The 21,375-nt window shown below is 38.6% G+C and overlaps 1 protein-coding gene across 3 annotated transcripts; it reads right to left on the reverse strand.

Moving 5' to 3' along the window:
- Positions 1-905: 905 nt before the first annotated feature.
- GOLGA7 (golgin A7) lies at positions 906-16,975 on the reverse strand. Of its 3 annotated transcripts, none has more exons than XM_037142507.2 (6): positions 16,886-16,975; positions 16,537-16,669; positions 11,446-11,598; positions 5,655-5,756; positions 4,539-4,601; positions 907-2,284 (listed from the first exon to the last, which is right to left on the reverse strand). In XM_037142507.2, the coding sequence occupies exons 2-5, from the start codon at positions 16,645-16,647 to the stop codon at positions 4,554-4,556; spliced, it is 414 nt and encodes a 137-aa protein (XP_036998402.1). In that variant the 5' UTR covers positions 16,648-16,669; positions 16,886-16,975; the 3' UTR covers positions 907-2,284; positions 4,539-4,553. The 3 variants fall into 3 exon arrangements, with proteins under 3 accessions (XP_036998405.1, XP_036998402.1, XP_036998403.1); XM_037142508.2 differs by lacking the exon at positions 16,886-16,975 and adding an exon at positions 16,799-16,855; XM_037142510.2 differs by lacking the exon at positions 16,886-16,975 and having other exon boundaries at positions 906-2,284; positions 4,539-4,606; positions 16,537-16,776.
- Positions 16,976-21,375: the final 4,400 nt, after the last annotated feature.

Consider the following 21,375-nt stretch of genomic DNA (forward strand, 5'->3'; position numbering starts at 1 on the left):
AAGTCAAACATCTTACTAATCAAAATGTCATAAAGTAACTGTTACTGACCTGTCAACTTGTATTTCATTCACTTAACAAATAATGTGAGTGCTAAGTGTATGTAGCAGTGTATGATGATGCTTGGAGGTAGTTAGGGATGAAGTCAAGGATGTGTAGAACATCTCTGCGCTTATGGGATTTACAACCTCTACTGTTGGGGTGAGGGAGGAGAGAAGCATGGCAAGGGAAAGGGGAGGTAAGTATATAAATCAAATACAGTACTAATACTGACCTTTTTTACATGAAATAAGAATAAATTAAAACAAGAAACAAAGCATAGTACTCTTGAGAAACTATGACTTCAGCTTATGCCAGGAGCCAGGACCAAGTGGAATATGGAAGGAACTTGGCTACCCATGAGTATTTATTATTTACTGTTTTATTTGGGTAGGAAAAGAGAATTGTAAAGTTTTACCAAAAAAAACCTTGCAAAAGAAAAAAACGGATTATAGATAAAACTATTTTATAAGCCGTTAATCTCTACAAATGCATTCACTTTTTAAAAAGGAAGTGATCAGATTACCCAAAAAAGTAACTAATAATTTTTTCCTAATGAAACACTCTAATCTATTTTTTTTAGTTGAATGCACTTTTGACTATTAGGGACTATTTCTTGGTTGTTACTGATTTAGCTAACATCTGCTCTTATGAGATACAGCAGCATGTAAAAAACTGAAAAGTGTGACAAACTATATAGATGTTAAGACTTCTGTGTAAAAGTACAAAGCTGTATGTGCCAGCGATTCAGTACTCCAGTACTGTCTCTCTGCCAAATGTATTGTCGCATCATTCACCATGTTCCCAACTCACACCAAACATGACACACAGACAATTTGTTTAAGAAAAGTTTTACTAATGTGTTAATATTTCAGCAAAATTATTGCAACGGGTTTAAAAGGCAGACACACACATTATTATAGCCTATAAAATAACAAAGATGTTTATACAATTAAAATATTACACAGACCTATGGGATTTATTAAATAACTAACAAACCCATAAAAGAAATTAAATCTGAAAGATTAAACCCAATATTAGCACCTACAGTATCTCTGAAAGTAAAACTTGTTTCATTCTCTCCTAATATATGTAACTCCCAAATATGGTGCTCTCAGACCTCAAAGAGGAATGAAAAGCATAAGAAGCCCGATACTAAAAACATACAGCCAAAACAATGAGGACTTTGACACAGAGTTGAGAACTTTAGTCGGAAATCACTTAACTTACTGTACTTAACCAATCATGAAATTTCTGTGCAATGAATACTGTGTATACACACACATACACACACACACACACACACACACACACACACACGGAAAGTCTATGAATTATAAGGTAGGGATAGTTAAAAATTAGCAATATACAGTATTATTCCTATCAAATTTTTTCTCATAAGTTATATTTATAACAAAACTATAACTAAAATATTTATTACACTTGCTCATTACACTGTCAGGGACACAGCAGGGGCATTTATGTATTTGATGGTTTAGCATCCACTTTATTGTGCTTACTTATTTTATTAAGGAACAAGCAACACATACCACCACATCTTCCTAACATTCAAGGTAATGCAATAATAGCAAACTTCTCCAAACAAAAATAACTGGAAATTGTATTAAATACTGCTTTATTAGAAATAATTTCTATAATAAAACAAGTAACATTTTTCCAATGAACATCAGTTTGAGAAACTTAACAGCAGATCTTTAAGATTTGAGTCATGGCAAAACTGATAGTTCTTTGAAATCTGGAAGATGCATTAACAAAACCATAGACACAGCCTACTCTATCCTAAAATCCTAAAGAAAAGCACTTTATTAATTTGGGGAAATAAGACTGAATACTGTCTAAGATACAACTTTGACATCTACAGCCACCTGGTAAGCTGGCCCAGGGAATGAAGAGCCATTGGTACTGGTGGCAGGTAAGAAATAAACTGTGTCGGGTTGGCCAACTACATATTTCATTAATGGCTTTGAATAAAAAAGTGAAATGCTTCATTGTGTTTTCTCAGAAACTAACAAAAAGGTTATAGAGTCCTACACAATTTGGAGACACAAAGTGGATGCTGAGCGACTAGAGGTCACTCCAGGTGTGGAATTTTAGAAAGTTAGTCCTTGGAGTAAATGGCACCTTGGCTCTGGCAGCAGATACAAAGGAATGACGCTCTGGAGAGGAGGTAGGGGACGCTCTGTGATTGGCCAGTGGACAGATGATGGTCCCAGCTGGAGCTAGGATCTATAATCAAAGGGGAAAAGTAAAGATTTTAGAAAAGGGTGCTAAAATAACCCCTAAAACATCTCTCTTAGACCAAGTGACATAAGTGCCCAATATATATACTAATACTTGAATCTGTACTAAGTGCCTAAGTACATAGCTCAATAGTCTACAAATCCAACCCCAGTATATTCTCATCTCTGACCAATCCTGTCTGAAGAGGCGGTATAGCTCAGGGTTAGGTGGCAAACCTGGGGCCAGGCTGCCTGGATAACTACCTACTAGTTTTTAACCTTGGACAACTGATTTAAGTTCCCTGTGCCTGAGTCCTCACCTGAAAAATTGGGATAACAGTATCCACCTCATAGGGTTGTTGTGATGATTAAAATTAGGCATTATAATAGTGTAGGTACATAGTAAGTGCCAACAAATTTAGCTATTTTTATTATTACAAATTTGTTGTGAAAGAATGATTTGTCCCATTTAAAAAATAATCTTAATCCAAAGAAACACTGTTAGTATATTTAATAATATATTTTAAAAATTCAACTTAAAAAGAGCAAATTACTTTTGTTTAAAGCTCTCTTTTAAATAAAGGCTATCTCCATGATTTGTGTACTCTGTTAAATCATTAATTTAATTCCTATATAATGCTTCATCTGCACACACTTTGTGGACTTAAGAATTATTCTTATAGTTTATTACCCCTCCTCCCAAACTTCAGCCTACACTGGATCCTGGACCTGAGGAACACATAGCTCTGAAAACTAAACTGTGCTGAACAAAAATATTTTCATTCATGAAACTATCCAGAAGTTCTTAATGTAAATCTTTCCCATTGCAAAACTTCACAGTTGTTTGAATATTGATAGATTAGTCTCTGGTGTGTAACTGCTTAAAACCCCACACCACTTCAAAAAAACATTACAGTTAGCAATAATAGTTGCAAAGTGAGTCATGGCAAATGGGTTGTGCCAAGACAACGCAGCTGCAATTGATAAAACAAACTTATTCCAATGGCACATAACAAAAACCACACAGAAGGTTCCTGACTGTTCATTCGAGAAATATCAGTTTGGAATGGACTGTTCATGAGAAAGTATATGGGTAAGTAACACTAAGTGTTCCAAAACAAAGGCTTTTTAAAGAAATAAAAGATATGGCAGATGCTGCCATCATTTAGTCCTTTGACTTTCAAAGAATTCAAGTGACACATTCACTAGTGCTAAAAGAAGGCAGCCTTGGAACGTTGGTTGGTCTGCAGGATTCAGTAAATAGCACAAGAGTAGACAAAATGGACTTTAAAAAAGTACTGAAAAAGAAAAGAAGGGGATAAATACTTAGAATAATCTGATGAACTCTTTCCTCTGTATTTTTGCTGCTACAAGTACTTACAGGAAGTATGGTGTAAAAAACAGGTTCATGGTCAATTAGTGTGACTTTGAGAACATCATTTAATCTATTTGTACCTTGGTGTGCACATCTGTATAATGGGAAAATACTCGGGAGAATTCTTCTGAGAATTAGAAACACCATCTGTTTAGTATCTGGAACATATGTGATACCCTCAAAAGGGCATTAGCATTGTTGCCCTGGGAAGGAGTATGTTTGCCCTGGTAGATTCTATGTCTGTGCTGCCTGTGAATTAGTGATAGGTATCTGTAAACAAAGTTAATTAGAAAAGCACAGCAACAGAACACTATCTGTTGAGAGTAAATGAGTGAAATTGGCAAAAACAATGTAGTAGAGTTTCCTGTCACTTAGAAGACTATGTAACATACTATGACTGCTACATGATTTTGCCTGTAAATTTCTACGGGTATTATCTAATTTGTTCATTTACTCAAGGTCATTTTACGGCTATATAAGAACATAAACATTCTGAACAAAAGAATGAAATTTATGTTTCTACCCACTAGAGGTAAGGTTTCTTTTACGGGGCCACCAAAGACTCATGGTCTCCCCTCTCCACTCTAAAATGTTTCTTTAGTTCTTAAACCGACTTGTTATAGAGGCAGGGAGCTCTCAAAAAACAAAACAAAATGAAATGAAAAACAACAACAACAACAAAAAAGTCTGAAAACAATACTGGGGGTAAAAAAATCATGCTTAAATTCTGTATCGCTAACTAGAACTTGGGTTAAATACAAGTCTTAAATATCAAGCCAATACAGAAAATATGTCGCTACACAACTATTTATTTATCATGCAGGGAAGAAAATTCATGCATCCTGCAAAATTACAAAACCACATATAAATCATATTCCTTATTTACCTTTAATTCTATGGTTTATCTTCCACTGCTCATCCCTCTGTCTTCATAAATGGTAATTTCAATCTAAACAGCATGGCTGTTAAGAAAACACACTACAGAATAGAACATTTGATAAAAAGGGACAACAGCAAGATGATGTGTATGGTCTGCACAACTTTTCTTTCACTTTGCCTTGTTTATTTTTAAATTCTGAAAAATTTCTCCTACTTAAATGAGATGCAATGCTTAGTTCATCTTCCTGAAAAAAAATTTAAATGTAATTGCTTATAGTGCTCCACATGTAGTTCTTCCCCAAACACTGATTACATGGGAAAAAAATCTGAAAAAGAATGTGTTTTGTAGAACTAGGGGTTTCTTAACTGAGAATCCATGGAGGTAATAATAAACTCAGGGGTTCAAATTCCCTGAAATTATATGCAAACTTTTTCTTGGGAGAGGGTCCATGCCCTCTAAAAGTTTAAGAATCGTTGTGATGGAGTATAATAAAACTGCTGAAATTATTATCAGTAGGAAGGCCTGGGATTATCTGACCTAGGTTTTTTAAAAAAATTTATTTTATCCATCACTCTAGTTATCAAGCTATATTAGTTTTTTTTTGCAATTTCATTTACCAAATTCACTTAGTGATTTTCAAAGCTTACTGCCTCTAAAAATATGCACAGTATGTCAAAGGTAATGAAATTATACATCTGGCAGCTGCAACTGATTTCAACTAGTCAGATGAACCCAAGGAACTGCAATTCATTTGGATGACAAGTCTCACCACACATTATGAGTTTATGCATTTCAAAGGGGCTTTAGGTTCAGAGTTTCCGCAGCTGAAATGCATTACTCATACCACCCCCATTATTACTACAAGATGCCCTCAGAACCACCAAGAAAGACAGTAACCAGAATACTAAACAACCCAGAGACCTGTACAATGCAAAGGAAGGAGAGATATGCTTTAAGAAAAAATGCTGGAGGTAAGAGGTTTATGGTAGGTATGCAATTCACAAAGACAATTCCTAGGGCGAATACAAGAGAAGTTAAATTCTCTTTAGCCAATGCCAAATAGTACCATCAAAATTTTCATTTATAGACATTTAGATTTAATGATCTGGACTAAAAAGATACAACTCGAAGTCCTCTCTCAATGGGATCTGTCAGGAGGAGGCCTTGGGGAGCATATATCTTCTCATTCTGCTCTTGAATGTATTTGGAGATTTTCTTCAGAACCTGACAGAAAGAAACACCACAGCTTTTTACAAATTTCTTCAGATTTTTCTTTGTGTATCAGCTGGATCTCAACATCTTCAGGCAACGTAATTAGTTTTCCAAGTAAGTCATGGATATTCACATGGAGGGACACAGCTCTGATTACCTGTCTCACACCAGCTACACACAACATACAGCACAGCGTGATGGGCTCTAAGTAACAAATACCTTCAGTGCAGTGTAAGCAGAAATGCACACAAGAGCTAGAGACCCAGCCCCCTCTCCTCTTACCTCCTATCACCTCAATCCTGGATGTAGAGAAGTGGAGGCTATACACACAACGGTTAGTTGTGCTTTTCTCTGTCCCTACTCATCAAGTGTTGTTAATGTGACATCCCCTAACACCAAGGGTACTTCTTGGCTGTCCCCTTTAACACTTAAGAACTGCTTCTTCCCTCCTTTGTACATTTTCACCAATTTTAAGTAATGATGCAAAGTTGGCCTATAACAAAAGGTAGCCCAGTTAGTTTAAAACTGAACAATTTCCTTTGTAAAGCACGTGGGCATTAGCTGCCATGAAGTTCCTGATGACTACAAGTGTGTTACATCATCTCCATGACTGCATGGAGTGCTACTCTGTCCTAGATGGGAACCTCAAGTTGTAAGTTTAGTATAAAGGTTGTAAAAGTCAAAGTAAATGTAGACAAAAACCAGATAAGATACAAAGGAACTTCTGGAAATTGCCAAATCTCCAGCTTTAATAAAGGCAATTCTGAGGCAGATAAGCTAAAAGAAAATAAATCTTACTAGCTATATACAAAATCAAAGAGTTACATGTTTTATTTCAGATTCAAAATCATCAGAACCCTTTTCTGGCTCTAATGTTCAAAGAGCCTTTGATCCAGTTCTTTAATTACTATGTATTTTCTTAAATTCACACTATGGGCATATGATAAAAGTCACAGATAAATGTGATAATAATTTAAAGGGAAAAAGAACTGTATGAAAATAAAGTAGGAAATTAAGAAATGCTTTAAGAGTGGGTCTATAATGTACCAGGCCAAACAAATAATCTAAGATGTTACAATTTAGGTGCTTTATTATAAACTGCTTTAGAATTTAAAACTCTATGTGGTTTATATAACAAATTTTCTTATTGCAGGAAAAAACAATTTAAGTAGTTTATTCAGGTTACATCTTTGGAAATAATACAATCTAATGTTTTATGTTTTAAAAAAGAGCATGGTAGTATTAAAAGAGCAACCTTATGTATTAAGTATACTATTTCATTCTCCTATTTTCAACCCTCAAAGAGTTTGAGCAGCGTTTGGTCTCTATGGGGAAAAAACCCCCACAAAACTTAAGACACCTTCTATCAGAGTTTGTCAATCACGCTAAAACAATGAATAGAAGGAAGGAGCCCCTAAGGCACCCAGAGCAGGACTCTCAGTCTTCTCTCCACTTCCTTCTCAGCTCACCTGCCAGAATTAAAAACTGGAGAGTCGATCTCCCCTCACAGAGGTCCATTTACACTAAGAGGACACTCAAAAAAATGCCTGCATGGCTGGTTTCACAGAAAGGATTCCTTCAGAACAGCTTTCCTGGACAGGTTACCAGCAAAGAAATAGCATTCCTTTACTTGATTCAAGCACAACTTTGTTGTGCAGGTTTTTATCTAAACTTTAATAACATTCATGTGCAGTTGGGTATCAGTTTGGAAAGAAAACAGTTTTCTTTTTGTATAATCTCCAAATCTTCTTATACTATTTTGGTGAAGGCAGCACTGTCCTAAACAAGATGCTTTTAAACTCTTAAGTCTCCTTAGCAATAGCAAAGCACTGATATGAGGAAACTCATACTGCATTGCAGACAAGACAAAGCACCATTCGCACCCCCAAGACTTCTTAGGTTGACATGTTATTCGTACTTTAAATCTGTTGTCTTCAAACACTCAATAAACCTCAACTTGTATAATATTTACAAAGCTAAACACAATCAAACCTCAGAAAACACTATTATCCTCATTGAGAATATTAAAATGGAGAAACCCTCTAAGATCCCTGAGGAAAAATATCCTCAGTGAGGCTAAGTGAGAACACCAGGATCATAGCTATTTTCAGAAAATATCTAACTTTCTTCTAACTTGCTCCTTTTACGGATGACAGCATCTAGGCAGCAGGGATGTTTTACAGCTGACGAACAAGGCAAGCAGCTACTGAGAGGACCTCTACAGTCCCATTTGTTCCCTAATTATAATGGGCAGCAACAATAGAGAAATAACACTGAAGTCTTTATTTTCATTTTAAATCAATAAAAAGCACATTATAGGAAAAAAATGCATGATTGTTCTAGTGAGTTTTAAAAGGCCTATTTACAATTTCAAAAAATTTAACCCTCATGACAAAGTGTAAGCACTATTGGGTTTGGCTTACTGTTTGTAAATCAGAAACTTTAGTATTTAAAACAGTAAAGACTACATGACTCAATCTTGTCTTTTCATAAATAGAAAATTACAGCACAAAAATTCCTAAGGCACAAACCAGAGAGAGGGTAGTTGCTGTTATACAAGTACACATTTAAAAAGTTTTCTTTTAAAAGTATAGGTATATTATATCTTAATTATGAGCATTCCAGTTACTGGCTTTTCATGACCTAGTTGTTCATGTCCAGTTTCTAAGATAAAATCACCTATTTAAGAAATGTGGCCATGCCTTAACATTTTGGTTTCCTGACTAAGTTTGTTTTTTTTCCTGGCTTTGTAATAGTTATTCTGCAAAGAGACCTTGATTAGACTTATGATGTAGTACTTTATCTATTGCCTATGAAGCCAAGTTAAAATATATAGTGGGATCAATTTCCACTGTATTTCTGATACTGAAAACTGCCTTCCAAGATTAATAATCAAAAGAATTTCAATTAGGAGCTGCTAAATAAGCTACCAGCTGCTAAAAAAAAGATTACTTGTACTTCAAATTAAAAAATCATCTATGTCACTTCACAAATAGCTGATTAAAACGCACATATATGCTAACTTAATTCTTAAATCTATCTTAGAAAACACTCCTTTTAAGCATCTACCACATGTGAAGAAATTTATTAATGCTCAGACCCACTCTCAGTTGAAAGCATTCTGACTTGGAGTAATAGTAATCTCTCTTATCCATGATCCCATAATTAGTAAATGACTTGGCTGTCACCCAATTACCAATTTCTTTTTACAGTTCACATCAGGAGTTACCTGTATCTACATCAACAAATGCACATGGTTAAATAAGGTAATTAAAATATTATTAACAAATTTAAAAGCTATAGTGAAAAGACAACTCAAGTATATGATACTCCATTAAGTATGAATAAAATTATCTAGAGATTGGATCTCTAACTTAAATTCAGGCAGCATTTTATACCTCTTTAAATGACCATCCTGGAAAGTTTTATCCATATGAGTTCAGCTTGCCCTTCCCTTCTACATTCAGCTCTTTATCAAGTCTTGGTTCTCTCACCAACATGCCCCTGGAATTTTTTCACACCCTTCCACCTTGACTACTCTTCTTCGTCCAAGCTATCACTGCTTCCCTGGACTTCCACTGAGCATCCTAACTGGTTTCCCTACTTTTATAACGTTTTTTCACAGAGCAAAGAGATCTTTTTACAATGAATATCTGATTATATCTTTCTTGCTTAAAACCTTTGAGCAGTTTCCCCCTGCACTGAAAATAAAAGCTAAACTTCCTTCCATGGACTACACAGATTCCTGCACGATGCAGCTCCTCCTTACCTCTCTGGATTCATCTCTAGACAGTTTTCCCCACTCCTCTCCTTCAATACCAGCCTTCTGTCAGTCCCCAGGGCTCAGGAAGCTCTCTGGGCCTTTGTACAGAGTACTTAGCTCTCTGGCTCCAGGCTTTTCATCCTTCGTGTAGCAGCTTAAATTCAACTCCTCAGAGGCTTTTTCTGACCACACAATCTAAATTAGGTCTCTCCTATCATTTTCTATCACAGGAAGAGTTTCTTTTCTTTAAAGCATTATCACAATTTATAATTTTGTTGATTTTATTTCCTTAGTGTCAGTTGTTACCACTAAATTATAAATTCCACAAGGTCACCAACCACGTTTGCCCTAATCAGTTATATCCCCTGCATACTGGTTAGCACACAGTAGGCTTTCAACAAATATTTATCAAATGAATGAATCACGTCCCCTTCACTGAGTAAAAGTGTTATTAAAGGGAAGCTGCTACGACAGAACAGACTGAAAGCTGGCACTGATCCTTTATATCTTCGAATTTTGAATGTTAAACAGAACGAAAGCTAACTGCTTCTCTGTAATTCATTATTTAAATATACCCTTTGTAACACTAGCTCAAAATATTTCAGCTGCAACTGTATCTGCTCTCTACCACGTGGAGTACAAGACAGTCACAGGGACATTTCTATTATGTGGGGTATAATATAGATATCAGTACAGCATTTCATTTTCTAAACATAGAATTTTTTGACATATTAGGGGCTTACTGTGATTAACTTAAATTAATTCATTTAACACACATTCAGTGATTGCCTAATATACCCAAGGCTTGGTATTAGGCATGAAGAGGGATACAAAGTAGTTAAGGTGCTGTCCTTGACCTCAAGAAAAATACAAACTTGACATACAAATAAGAAAATAACATTCTGAAAGTAGAGTTGTAACTGCCAGAAAATAGACACAAATAAAGTGTGGGGATACCAAGGAAAGAAAAGACTGTAATTAGAAGAGTAAGGAAAAGCTAGATGAAAGTGGGACACAAGGGGCTGGTGAGATCTGAACATGGGAAGAAGGCACTGCAGGTGGAGAGAAGCCTGGGAGGCCATGTGCGGTGACCAGTGAGTAACTGAATTTGGCTGAGAGATAAAGGAGGATGGGGTGGGGGGGTCGACCTGAAAAGGTAATCTGGAGGTTAGCTTGAGAAGGGGGCTTGAACTTTACACAGTGGCAATAGATGGAAAGACAGGGAAGGTCTCTGACTCAGGAGTGTTAGGGAAATAAAGCTGTGTCTTTATGAAAACAGCAGCAGAAAAGCTGGAAAGGGAAAACAGTCACAGAAATGACTTGTCAGGAGACTATTTCAGCAGTCTAGGAGAGAGGAAATAAGGGCATAAATTAGGACAGTATTAGAGGAAATCATAAAAGTTAACGAATGGGAAAATAGAAGATATTTCAGTCCCTAACAACTGATAAATTTTTCTTTCTTCTTTATCCCCTCACCTAACTACAGTACTAAAAAAGACAGGCTGATATTAAATAAAATAGAGTGGATGAAGTTTGACTTTTGGAATCTACGTTGAGAACACTAACTCCGGGTCTAGCAGGCAGTTGGAAAGAACTCAGGTGAAGGGACAGAACTTAAGATAGAAATTTTGGGAAATAAAGTAAAGAGATTCTCAGAAAACTGGGTAGAATGAGAACATAGATTTTTTTTACATTCTTCTGAAGTATGAGCCAATTTGAACACTGATATATTAACTCCAAGTTGACATATTAATTTTGATCTATTTCTGAAAGATGCAGGGCTCTTTTTCATGTGTTCTGACATGGCAGCAATAACAAAATTCATATTATAATTATAAATGCCAGTTGGGTAATTGGTAATTGTCATCTAGTAAACATGTGATAAATGCACCTTATTCATGATTTTAAGAGGTTTTATGAAAACAAAGGTAGCCTTACCTTCTCATAATGCGTTTCCATGCATAGGAAGATAGTATATGCTGTTAAACAAGCCAAACAGCCTTCAAGATATGACTGACCCCCAAGTTTCTCCGCTTCTGCATAAAGGTTATTTAGAGTTCGAACTGTTTCTTCAAATTGCTGCCTATCAATCTGTACAAGAAAGAATTTAAAAATAAGTTTTGGAAAAAAAATTGGCTACTCACTAATGCTTGCTATCACTAATTTATTTTGCTGTTTTATCAAAATTCTTATCTAATGATTGGAAAACACTTTTTAGATGATTAAACGTGGACCTAAGTTGCTGAAGCTGCTTAGTGTTTAATTTTATTCCTATCATGAACACTGGATATCTTTAAGTCTCAATATGGTTTTTAAAAATTCTCTACACTGAATTTCACATAATTATACAATTCTTCAGTCTTTCAATTCTACATTCATATTTACTGAGCACTTCCCATTACATATTATGACAGACCTTACAGGACAGTCTCAGTCACATGACCAGAACAAGTTTGTAAACATAAAAATGCAATGAATTGACAGAGCACTATGACAGAGGTGTATTTAAGTATAAAGTCTGGTGTGGCTGAGGGAGAGACAGGAGACCTTCCCTTTACCTGGAAAGAGAAGGTAGTGTTAAACTGAGTACCTAAACACAGGCATTCATGAGGCAAAAAGGGAAGTAATGACATTTTAAGCAGAAGGATCAATGGGTACAAGTTCTATGAAAATGGCAGCAGAAAGGCTGGAAAAGGAAAACAGTCAAAGAAATGACTTGTCAGGAGACTATTTTAGCAGTCTAGGAGAGAGGTAACAGGGGCATAAATTAGGACAGTATTAAAGGGAATCATGAAAATCGTCTTCTGTATATTCTATTTACTTAACATACCATCCATTATTCATTCACTCATTCATTCAATCCTCACCTAAAGACATTCCCATGCATTGCTTTAGAGAGAATGGGAGGGAGAGTCAGAAACATCAATGAGAGAAACATCGATTGGCTGCCGTTTCATATGTGCCTGGGGACTGAACCCGCAACATGAGCACATGCCCTGACTGGGAATCAAACTCGTGACCTTTCAGTTATAGGACAATGCTCCCACCAACTGAGCCATATTGGTCAGGGCTCCCATCACTTTTAAAGTAACTATTTAGCACTGAAAGTTGACCATGAACTCAAAAATCTCAAAACTACTGCACTACTCTTCCCAATAAGTCATCGCTATTACCTCTTTTAATCCAGTGACACCATTACCTTACATTTACATTAACATTACTATTGTTCATTTTTCACTCTAATCATCTGCTTTTACTTTCTTCTGCCAATATCACTTTCTTTTCTTCTAACAGTACTTTGTAGACTTTAAATTTCAGTACTTTACTCTAGGACTTTCAAGGCCTGTTAGTAGAGTTTTTCATCCAATACTATCATTCTTGATAACAAAGCACAATGAATCCATCCTTGCCATCTCTATCTCCCTTATATTAAAACTAGTATTACTTACATATGAATTCTCTTTTATAAAGTCTTCTTATAGAAACAGATGCAGAAAGAAGGTCAAAGGACCTCAATATACAGTTTGAGACAAAATATTCCCAAGAACATAACTTTTTAAAATATAAAACAATTTAGGATCATCACCCTTATGCTATTAAAACTGTTTAGGTTAGAAGCAGTTATGATTATGGTTTTGTCCTTTGTGTGAAAAACCGTGGGCATACGATAAGCCAATGGCAGGACAAAGTTTTATGTAAACTTTAAAGTGTTTTTCAAAAGGAGCTACTCTTAACCTCCCAGACTATTAGAGTCTCTGATAAGGGCTGGATGGGTGACAATGGTGCGAAGAGCCAGGGAAGTCTTCCTTCCCTGAGCCACCACTGGAAGATGTGGTTTGTCAAGAATGGCCATCTGTGGAACCTATGTCAGAATTCTCATTCCCTGAAAAGAGACTTAAGACAAAAGCTCAGTGAATAAATATTAAAGGTAAACTACTCTCTTTACCTAATTAGCCTAAGTTAATGCCTTCCATTTGTTTATCAGTAAACCTGCAAAAATCTAAATAATTTCAAACACTTCTGCTTTACCTACAATGTTATAATCTGATAAAACTCTTTGAATTATTTACATTTTTTGGACACAGTATGATTCAAAACCGTGAACACTTCTTTCAGATCAGACTCACTGATCATATGAGCAACATTAATTCTTAAAAGTTATTCTAGGACTGCAATGCTTTTGCAGGTAGAGGTAAATCATAGATCATTAAAACAAAAACAAACAATTCAAGTGAAGGACTTTTTAAAAAAGGGTTAAGAAAAAATAAATAAAGGCAAAAACCAGACAAGCATTTCTTCAGAAGGTTATTTTTCAAAAGAGGAAAAAAGTAAAAAGCATGGTAGGTGCCAGTAAAGGCACGTTAACACCGAAGGGCCCAGCCGAACAGTGTGCGCACTGCCCCCTCTTCAGGTGCCATGAACAGCCGCCAGTGCTCTCTCCCAGGTACGTGGACACTGATATAGGAGCTGTATCAAAATCTGGAGATGTGTGAAGGTGGAGCCCAATACAAATTCGGATCAATAAACATTGAAAGGCACAATGAGATGAGGACTTCAGGCTTGTTTTCCCAGAATTTTTGTTCTATGTGGTAGAAAGCATGGAACTGAAGCTTAAAGTAATCACAAGTCAAAGGTAATTTCTGCTGACCAGATGTAGAGGCAGTTTTAAAGGTCTATAGGGGGAAAAATGCCTCAATTATAGTTCGCTCATTTCTCTTCTACCTAGACCAAAGGTAGAAGAGAAATATCTGTATTTTGGGTAAAGTAAGAACAAAGTTCGCTTTAAAGAACTTTCCTGGCAACAAAGCACTTAGGCATCAAAGTATTACATTTGAACAGGCAATGGAGAAAGTAAACTTGTTAACAGAGAGAATTTGTCCTCACCCTCAAATTAAAGGGTACAAATGTGTGTATGTTTAATGCTTTAAAGTAATACAAAACACTTGTGCATTAGTTTCTTCCTCTATTAAGCTGCCAAGTGTGATGTCCTCACAAAAGGAAAATCAGCCTCAGTGGCACAGCAATCAGTACAATTTCTAGGGTTAGTTGAGAAACAGAGAAACCTTTCAATTTTCCATCAAACAAGCAAGGAAAATTTAAACCTGTAATTTAAATTTAATCTCAACACAGAAAAAAAAAAATCAAAGCTTTCCCAAGCAGTTTAAAGTATAAACTAGTGTTCTAACCCAAACATTTAAAAAGAATAAAAAAATCAAAGGCACTATTGAATGGCGCCATATAACATTCTATACAGTACTCAGAATCACAAGCAGTTCTGGGCTCTGTGAAGTCAAAGAAGTAAATGGACTACAGAATTTAGAAACATCAATTTGCTGTAAGAAACAGTGGAATACTGTGAATATATTGTGATTCTGTACTCCAACTATAAAATAAAGACTTTACCACACAGTGGAAGACTAATGCTTGATTATGCAGATACACACACACACACACACACATCTCAAATGTGAGCTCAAAGTTTGACAAAGGAATCCTGTAACATCCAAATAAGTGTGGTGAAAAATAGTTTACATTCACATTGATTTGAAAGTACAAAAATAGTGCAAGTCAGAGTTTCCAAAACAGGGTTAAAAACATTTGACCCATTTCACCTAAGTCCTAACATGTAAAACATACACTGACTGTGATGTTCAATTAGTTTAGAAACAACATTCAGTAGCTTTAGACAGTAGGCAACAAGCTCAATTTCTAACTCTTCACACCACTGTGGAAATGTCCAACTAGTGTCAGGCAGAGTTAAGTCATATAACGTCATGACAACAAACTGCAGCATTCGTATGGCATTTCACAAGCAAGCTAATCTACAAACGATCTTTATGAGACATGTTTGATCTTTAATTTGCATTTAAAGAAATCTACTTGGGTCATTAACCTGCCCAAGGTTATAAATCAACCTGAAGGACCCTGTAATTGATCACTGTTGATTTTCCAACCTTGGCAGTCAGGTAGAACCTACCTTGCTACAAGGTTTTAAATGACTGCTACACATTCTTCTAGTACAGACTCACCAACGCACCCATTATTCCATGACCAGAATTTCTTAACTCCACACCCACAGCATGCCTAATCACTTCTCAGTCCCTCACCCTCCTTGTCAAAGAAGAAAGCCACAAAACTTGCTCTCATCTGAGCAGAAATTGACTTCTAAACTGTAAAAAGTTGTAAGGTAACGCGGTTCAAGTGCAAAGAGCTTCGCTTTGGCTGGGTGAACAGATGTGGGCACAAGAAAACACCCCATTCAAATGGCTCACTTCGTTGTACATTCAAGATAAGATACAATGACTTTTTTTTTTTTTTTGCTAAGTATGAAGAAGGGGAAATATCCCATTCTTCCATTTCTGTATGCAGGGTTGCCCAAGGACCTCTGTCCTGACAATTTTGATATGCAAACCAGAACAGCAGGGGCGGCTCCCAGGGATCCTAACTGGGAGTGACAAAGTTAAAGGCCTTGTTCTTAGCGTTTCCCTGTCCCGGCCCATCTAATGCTCCAAGTTTTTCAGGTTCCAAGAAGGCCTGTCTGCACTGTCTGGTTCAACATTTAATAAATCCCTTCTGCCCAAGAGCGCGTCCAGCACAGCGGCTACAAACGCCAGTCACCAGAATGATGATTCCTCTTGCGTGGCGAGGTAGGAGAAATACATAGCTCACAACACGATGAGTTAGGCGGCCTGGAGCCTCAGGAATTACTTCCTCCTCACTGCTGTCAGTAACCCGGCGTGGGGGGTGGTTGACCGCAGGGGAAGACGACTGGGTACAGACTCCAGGCACCGGGCAGCACAGAGTTCTATAAGGCCACCACACCCGGAGGCTTGGCCTTATTCCTCCTTCAAACACCAGGTCTTGCTTAGGGGCCCTCTTTGTACACCTGCGGCCAACGCCCCTTCCTTGACTACCCCTACCCAGAGCCGCGAGACACACCGCGGCCCGGGCTTTAGTCCGTACCCCCTCCCCTCCTGGGTGGTCTCCTTCTCTCGCCCCAGAGCAGGTGCGGGGTGCCAGGATGCGTACCCGGTTCTCCAGCTCTGCGGGGAACTTGGTCTGGAACTGGCAGCGTGTGCCACTGCTGTAGTCTCGCTGAATGAATACCTTCCCGAACACCGGCGCCTGCTGCGGCCTCATGGCGAGGACAGGACCGGCCCCGCTGCGGGTTCGGGGAACAGCAACCACAGTCAGATCCCCGGCCTGGACCCAAGACTCCAGCCCGCCAGCCCTTCAGACCCACCCGCCGCCCAAGGCAGCCCAAGGCCTCCTCCACCCCACTCCCCTTCACCCATGCTGTCACGGAGGGGCTTTAGCTACAGCCCCGGGTCAGACCCCGCACCCCCCACAACCCGGTTCGGCTCGGGGAAACACGAACCCGCCTCCTCCGCCCTCCAGCTGCTGTCGCGCCACCTGCGCAGTCACTTACGACTGCCCCGAAAGGCCTCTTTCCCCGCCCCTCAGCTCGGCCTCCTACCTTAAAGCTAGGACCCACCCTCTTCTTTGGCCGTAAAGCCACTCCGCTGCGGCTGCGCGCTGCGGCGCGGTGACGCGCACCGTGGGCGGGGCCCTGGCTGAAAGCACTTCTCGCCCCGCCCCGGGAAGCTTATCCGGAAGGAAAAGGCCCGGCAGTGCAGAGGGCGCGGGGTGGCGTGGTGTGGCGGGGCGGGGTGGGGCGTGGCAGGCCAGGGCGGGGAAGTACTCCACAGTGTTCCGGTGCGGTCTGTGCTTTACAGGGGTCTGAGACTCGGGGTTTCCCTGTTGCGTCATTTCCTTGCTGATCGTTACGAGGTAATTTCTGAGCCCTGATTGTAACGGGTTACTTTACTGTTGAATGTCCTCAGCTTATATGTGGGACACCACGCAGTACAAAACAAACTGCTCGCGCAAACTTAGACATAGAAAGTCGGCTCCTGGGGGTCCATAACAGGGCGGAAGTAAAGGAGGGCGAAGAAACTGTCAGGGCTTCGCTGTCAAGCGTCTCTCCTCCAACTCTTCTTCGAGGTGTCATTTTTCCTACCCCAAAGATTTTCATCCCATACCCCAGCCTACACCCCTCATTCGACCTGAGAAGACAAGCAGTTCTGCCCCTCTCCATGGCTGGCGCCCTCACTTAACTCAGCATACCTTTGCACGGCAGCCAAAGAACCCTTACCTTACCTTATTTGGTGGTCTCTGGCTGATATAACTTGTTAGCACCTCTGTCTGACTCTGCCTATAATGTATTTAAAAAATATTTATTGTACTTTAAAAACAGCTTTATGGAGGTATAAATAGCATACAGTAAACAACATATTTAAAGTGGAAAATGGTTAAGTCCTGACATAAGTGTACAACCATGAAACCATCCCTATCAGGACTGAACATTTATCACTTTCAAAAGTTTCTTCCTGTTCCTTTGTAATCTCTCCTTCCTGCCCCTCCACAGCTCCTTCTCCTAGGCACTAATCTGCTTTCTGTCACTATTCATTAGTTTGCATTTCCCTGAATTTATTAAAAAAAATCATACACAATGTCCTTTTTTGGTCTGCTTCTTTCATGTAGACTATTTTGAGATTCATTTGTGGTCAACAATGCATTCCTTTTTGTTGTAGGGTAGTATTTCATTACATCAGTATCCCACCGTTTGCTTATTCATTCACCTGTTAATGGACATTTGAGTTGCTTGTTTTTGGGGGCTATTGCAAATAAAGTTGCTATTGAGTATTCATCTACAAGTCTTTGTATGGACGTGGTTTTATTTCTTTGGGTAAATATCTAGGAGTAGAATGGCTGGGTCATAGGGTAAATATATATTTATCTTTTGGGGAAACTGCCAAACTTTTCCATAGTGGTTGTGCCATTTTACATTCCCGTGAGCAGGCTATGAGAGTTCCAGTTGCTTCACATCTTTGCCAACGCTTGTGTTATATCTCCTTGTGGTTTTACCTCTCATTTTTCTATGAGTAACGATTTTGAACATCTTTTCATGTATTTATTTGTCATCTGTATATCTTTGGTGAAGTGTCTAAACCTTTTGCCAATTTTTTGTTCGTGTTTGTTCTCCTATTACTGAGTTTTCAAAGTTCTTTCTATATTCTACAGAAAAGTCCTGTATCAGATACATGATTTGCAAACAATTTTTTCCCGGTCTGTGACTTGTCCTTTCACTCTCTTAATATATTCATGGGTTTGGGGGATGAAGGTGTGACCACCCTGGGGATGGCATTAGACTGCCTACCACAGGTATGGATCAAAGTTCATTTCCCCCTCTATGGTTATCAGATTGTTCCAGCAGCATTTAGTGAAAAGACTGCCCTTTCTCCACTGTATTGCCTTTTTGCCTGTGTCAAACATCAGTTGTTTATGTGTGTTTGTGGCTATTTCTGGATTTTCTACTCTGTTCCATCTTCTGATCTTGTTTTGCATTAAATGTCTACTAGTGTTTGTCTATGAAGTTGATGGTTCCTAACTAAAATCTCCCAAGAGCTGTTTTCCTGCAGGATATATGCATTAAAAATTTTTTATTGTAGTTCAAATAAGCTGTCTCCATTTTCCCTCTCCTGAACGTGATGCTCTCGAGATGCCCTTTATGCTGTTTATGTTGGTTCTCTGGATGTAATTGGGTTTTGATTTTTGTTGGGTCATTCTTTGGTGGGTCCTTCCCTCCAGCCAGTTGACTGAGGTTCACTCCACCCACCACATCTTGTTTGCTGTTGTGCTGATGCTGCCCGAACAAACCCACACCTGCAAAAAATAACTCCCCCAGGCAATCCCACTATCAACAGCAAATGAACCAGTATTAATAGGGATGTGAAGAGATTAAGACTATCACAAGAACAAAGAGCAGATATGAGATGACTTAAAGAAAAATGATGTTGAGGGGAATAGAGGGAGGAGTGCTAATAAGAATTGGGAGTCAGAGAATGTGAAGAGAGAAAGTAAAATTTACATCATGAATAAAAAAGGGAATAAAGAAGGTGGAATGGAGTATGAGAAGGGAAGCATATAGTATTATAACCTTTGGCATTTTAATTATGATATGTCTTGATGTGAGCCTCTTTGGGTTTATCTTGTTCGGGACTGTACTTTTTGTACTGGTATATCTATTTCCTTCACCAAGTTAAGTTTTCTGTCATCATTTTTTCAAATAGGTTTTCAGTTTCTCTCTTCTTCTTCTGGCACCCCCATGATATGAATGTTGGTACACTTGAAGTTGTCCCAGAAGTTGTCTCCTTATGTTATCCTCATTTTTTTTTTATTCTGTTTTCTTTTCACTCTTTTGGTTGGGTGTTTTTTTCTTCCTTATATTCCAAATTGTTGATTTGATTCTCTGCTTCATCCACTCTACTGTTGATTCCCTGTAAATTATTCTTCGTTTCAATCAGTGTATCCTTCATTTCTTTTTTTAAATATATTTTATTGATTATGCCATTACAGTTGTTCTATTCCCCCCCTTCATTCCCCTTCACCCTGCACAGCCCCTCCCCCGTTCCCCCCTTTAGTTTATGACCATGTGTCTCAAGTTCTTTAGATTCCATACCTCCCCTACTATTCTTGCCCTCCCCCTATCTATTTTCTACCTAACATCTATGCTACTTATTTTCTGTACCTTCTCCCCCCTTCTCCTTCTCCCACTCCCCTGTTGCTAACCCTCCATGTGATCTCCATTTCTATGGTTCTGCTCCTGATCTAGCTATCCTCTAAGTTTGCTTTTGTTTTAGGTGTGGTTGTTAATAACTGTGAGTTTGCTGTCCTTTCACTATTCATCTTTTTAATCTTCTTTTTCTTAGATAAGTGCCTTTAACATTTCATATAATAAAGGCTTGGTGATGATGAACTCCTTGAACTTGATCTAATCTGAGAAGCACTTTATCTGCCCTTCCATTCTAAATGAAAGTTTTGCTGGATAGAGTAATCTTGGTTGTAGGTTTTTGGATTTTATGACTTGGAATACCTCTTTCCAGCCCCTTCTTGCCTGTAAGGTCTCTTTTGAGAAATCAGCTGACAGTCTGATGGGAACTCCTTTGTAGGTGACTGTCCCCTTAGCTCTTGCTGCTTCTAGGATCCTCTCTTTCGCTTTAATCTTAGCTAATGTAATGATGATGTGCCTTGGTGTGTTCCTTCTTGGGTCCAACTTCTTTGGGACTCTCTGAGCTTCCTGGATTTCCTGGAAGTCTATTTTCTTTGCCAGATTGGGGAAGTTCTCCTTTATTATTTGTTCAAATAAGTTTTCCACTCGTGGCTGTTCCTCTTCCCCTTCTGGCACCCCTATAATTCTGATGTTGGAACATTTAAAGATGTCCTGGAGGTTCCTAAGCCTCTCCTCATTTTTTTGAATTCTCGTTTCTACATTCTTTTCTGTTTGGTAATTTTTTTCCTCCTTCTGGTCCACTCCTTTGATTTGAGTCCCAGTTTCCTTTCCATTACTATTGGTTTCCTGTGCATTTCCATTCATTTCAATTAGTTTAGCCTTCATATATTCCTCTAATTTGTGACTGAAATCAACCAGTTCTGTGAGCATCCTGATCACCAGTGTTTTGAACTGTGCATCTGATAGTTTGGCTATTTCTTCATCGCTTAGATTTATCAGCTCCAGGGCTCTAAGTTCTTCTTGAGCCATGTTTTGATCTGTTCGTGCCTGTTAGGTATGAGGAGCGGAGTCTTAGATGTTCACCAGAGTGGGGCCGCCCAGGTTGCTGGGTTGTGATGCTGTAGGTGGGGGCGGGTCAGAGAGAGACCACCCTGGTTGCTGGTTTGTGACGCTGTATGTGGGGATGGGTCAGAGAGAGGCCACCCAGATTGCTGGTTTGTGACCCTGTAGGTGGGGGCGGGGTCAGAGAGGGACAATGGCTGTTTTCTCTGCTGCTTCCAGCCACTGGGGCCTGC

The sequence above is a fragment of the Artibeus jamaicensis genome, unplaced genomic scaffold, assembly GCF_021234435.1.
Source record: "Artibeus jamaicensis isolate MK-2021 breed Jamaican fruit bat unplaced genomic scaffold, CSHL_Jam_final scaffold_833, whole genome shotgun sequence".
In the NCBI taxonomy this organism is placed as follows: Eukaryota; Metazoa; Chordata; class Mammalia; order Chiroptera; family Phyllostomidae; genus Artibeus; species Artibeus jamaicensis.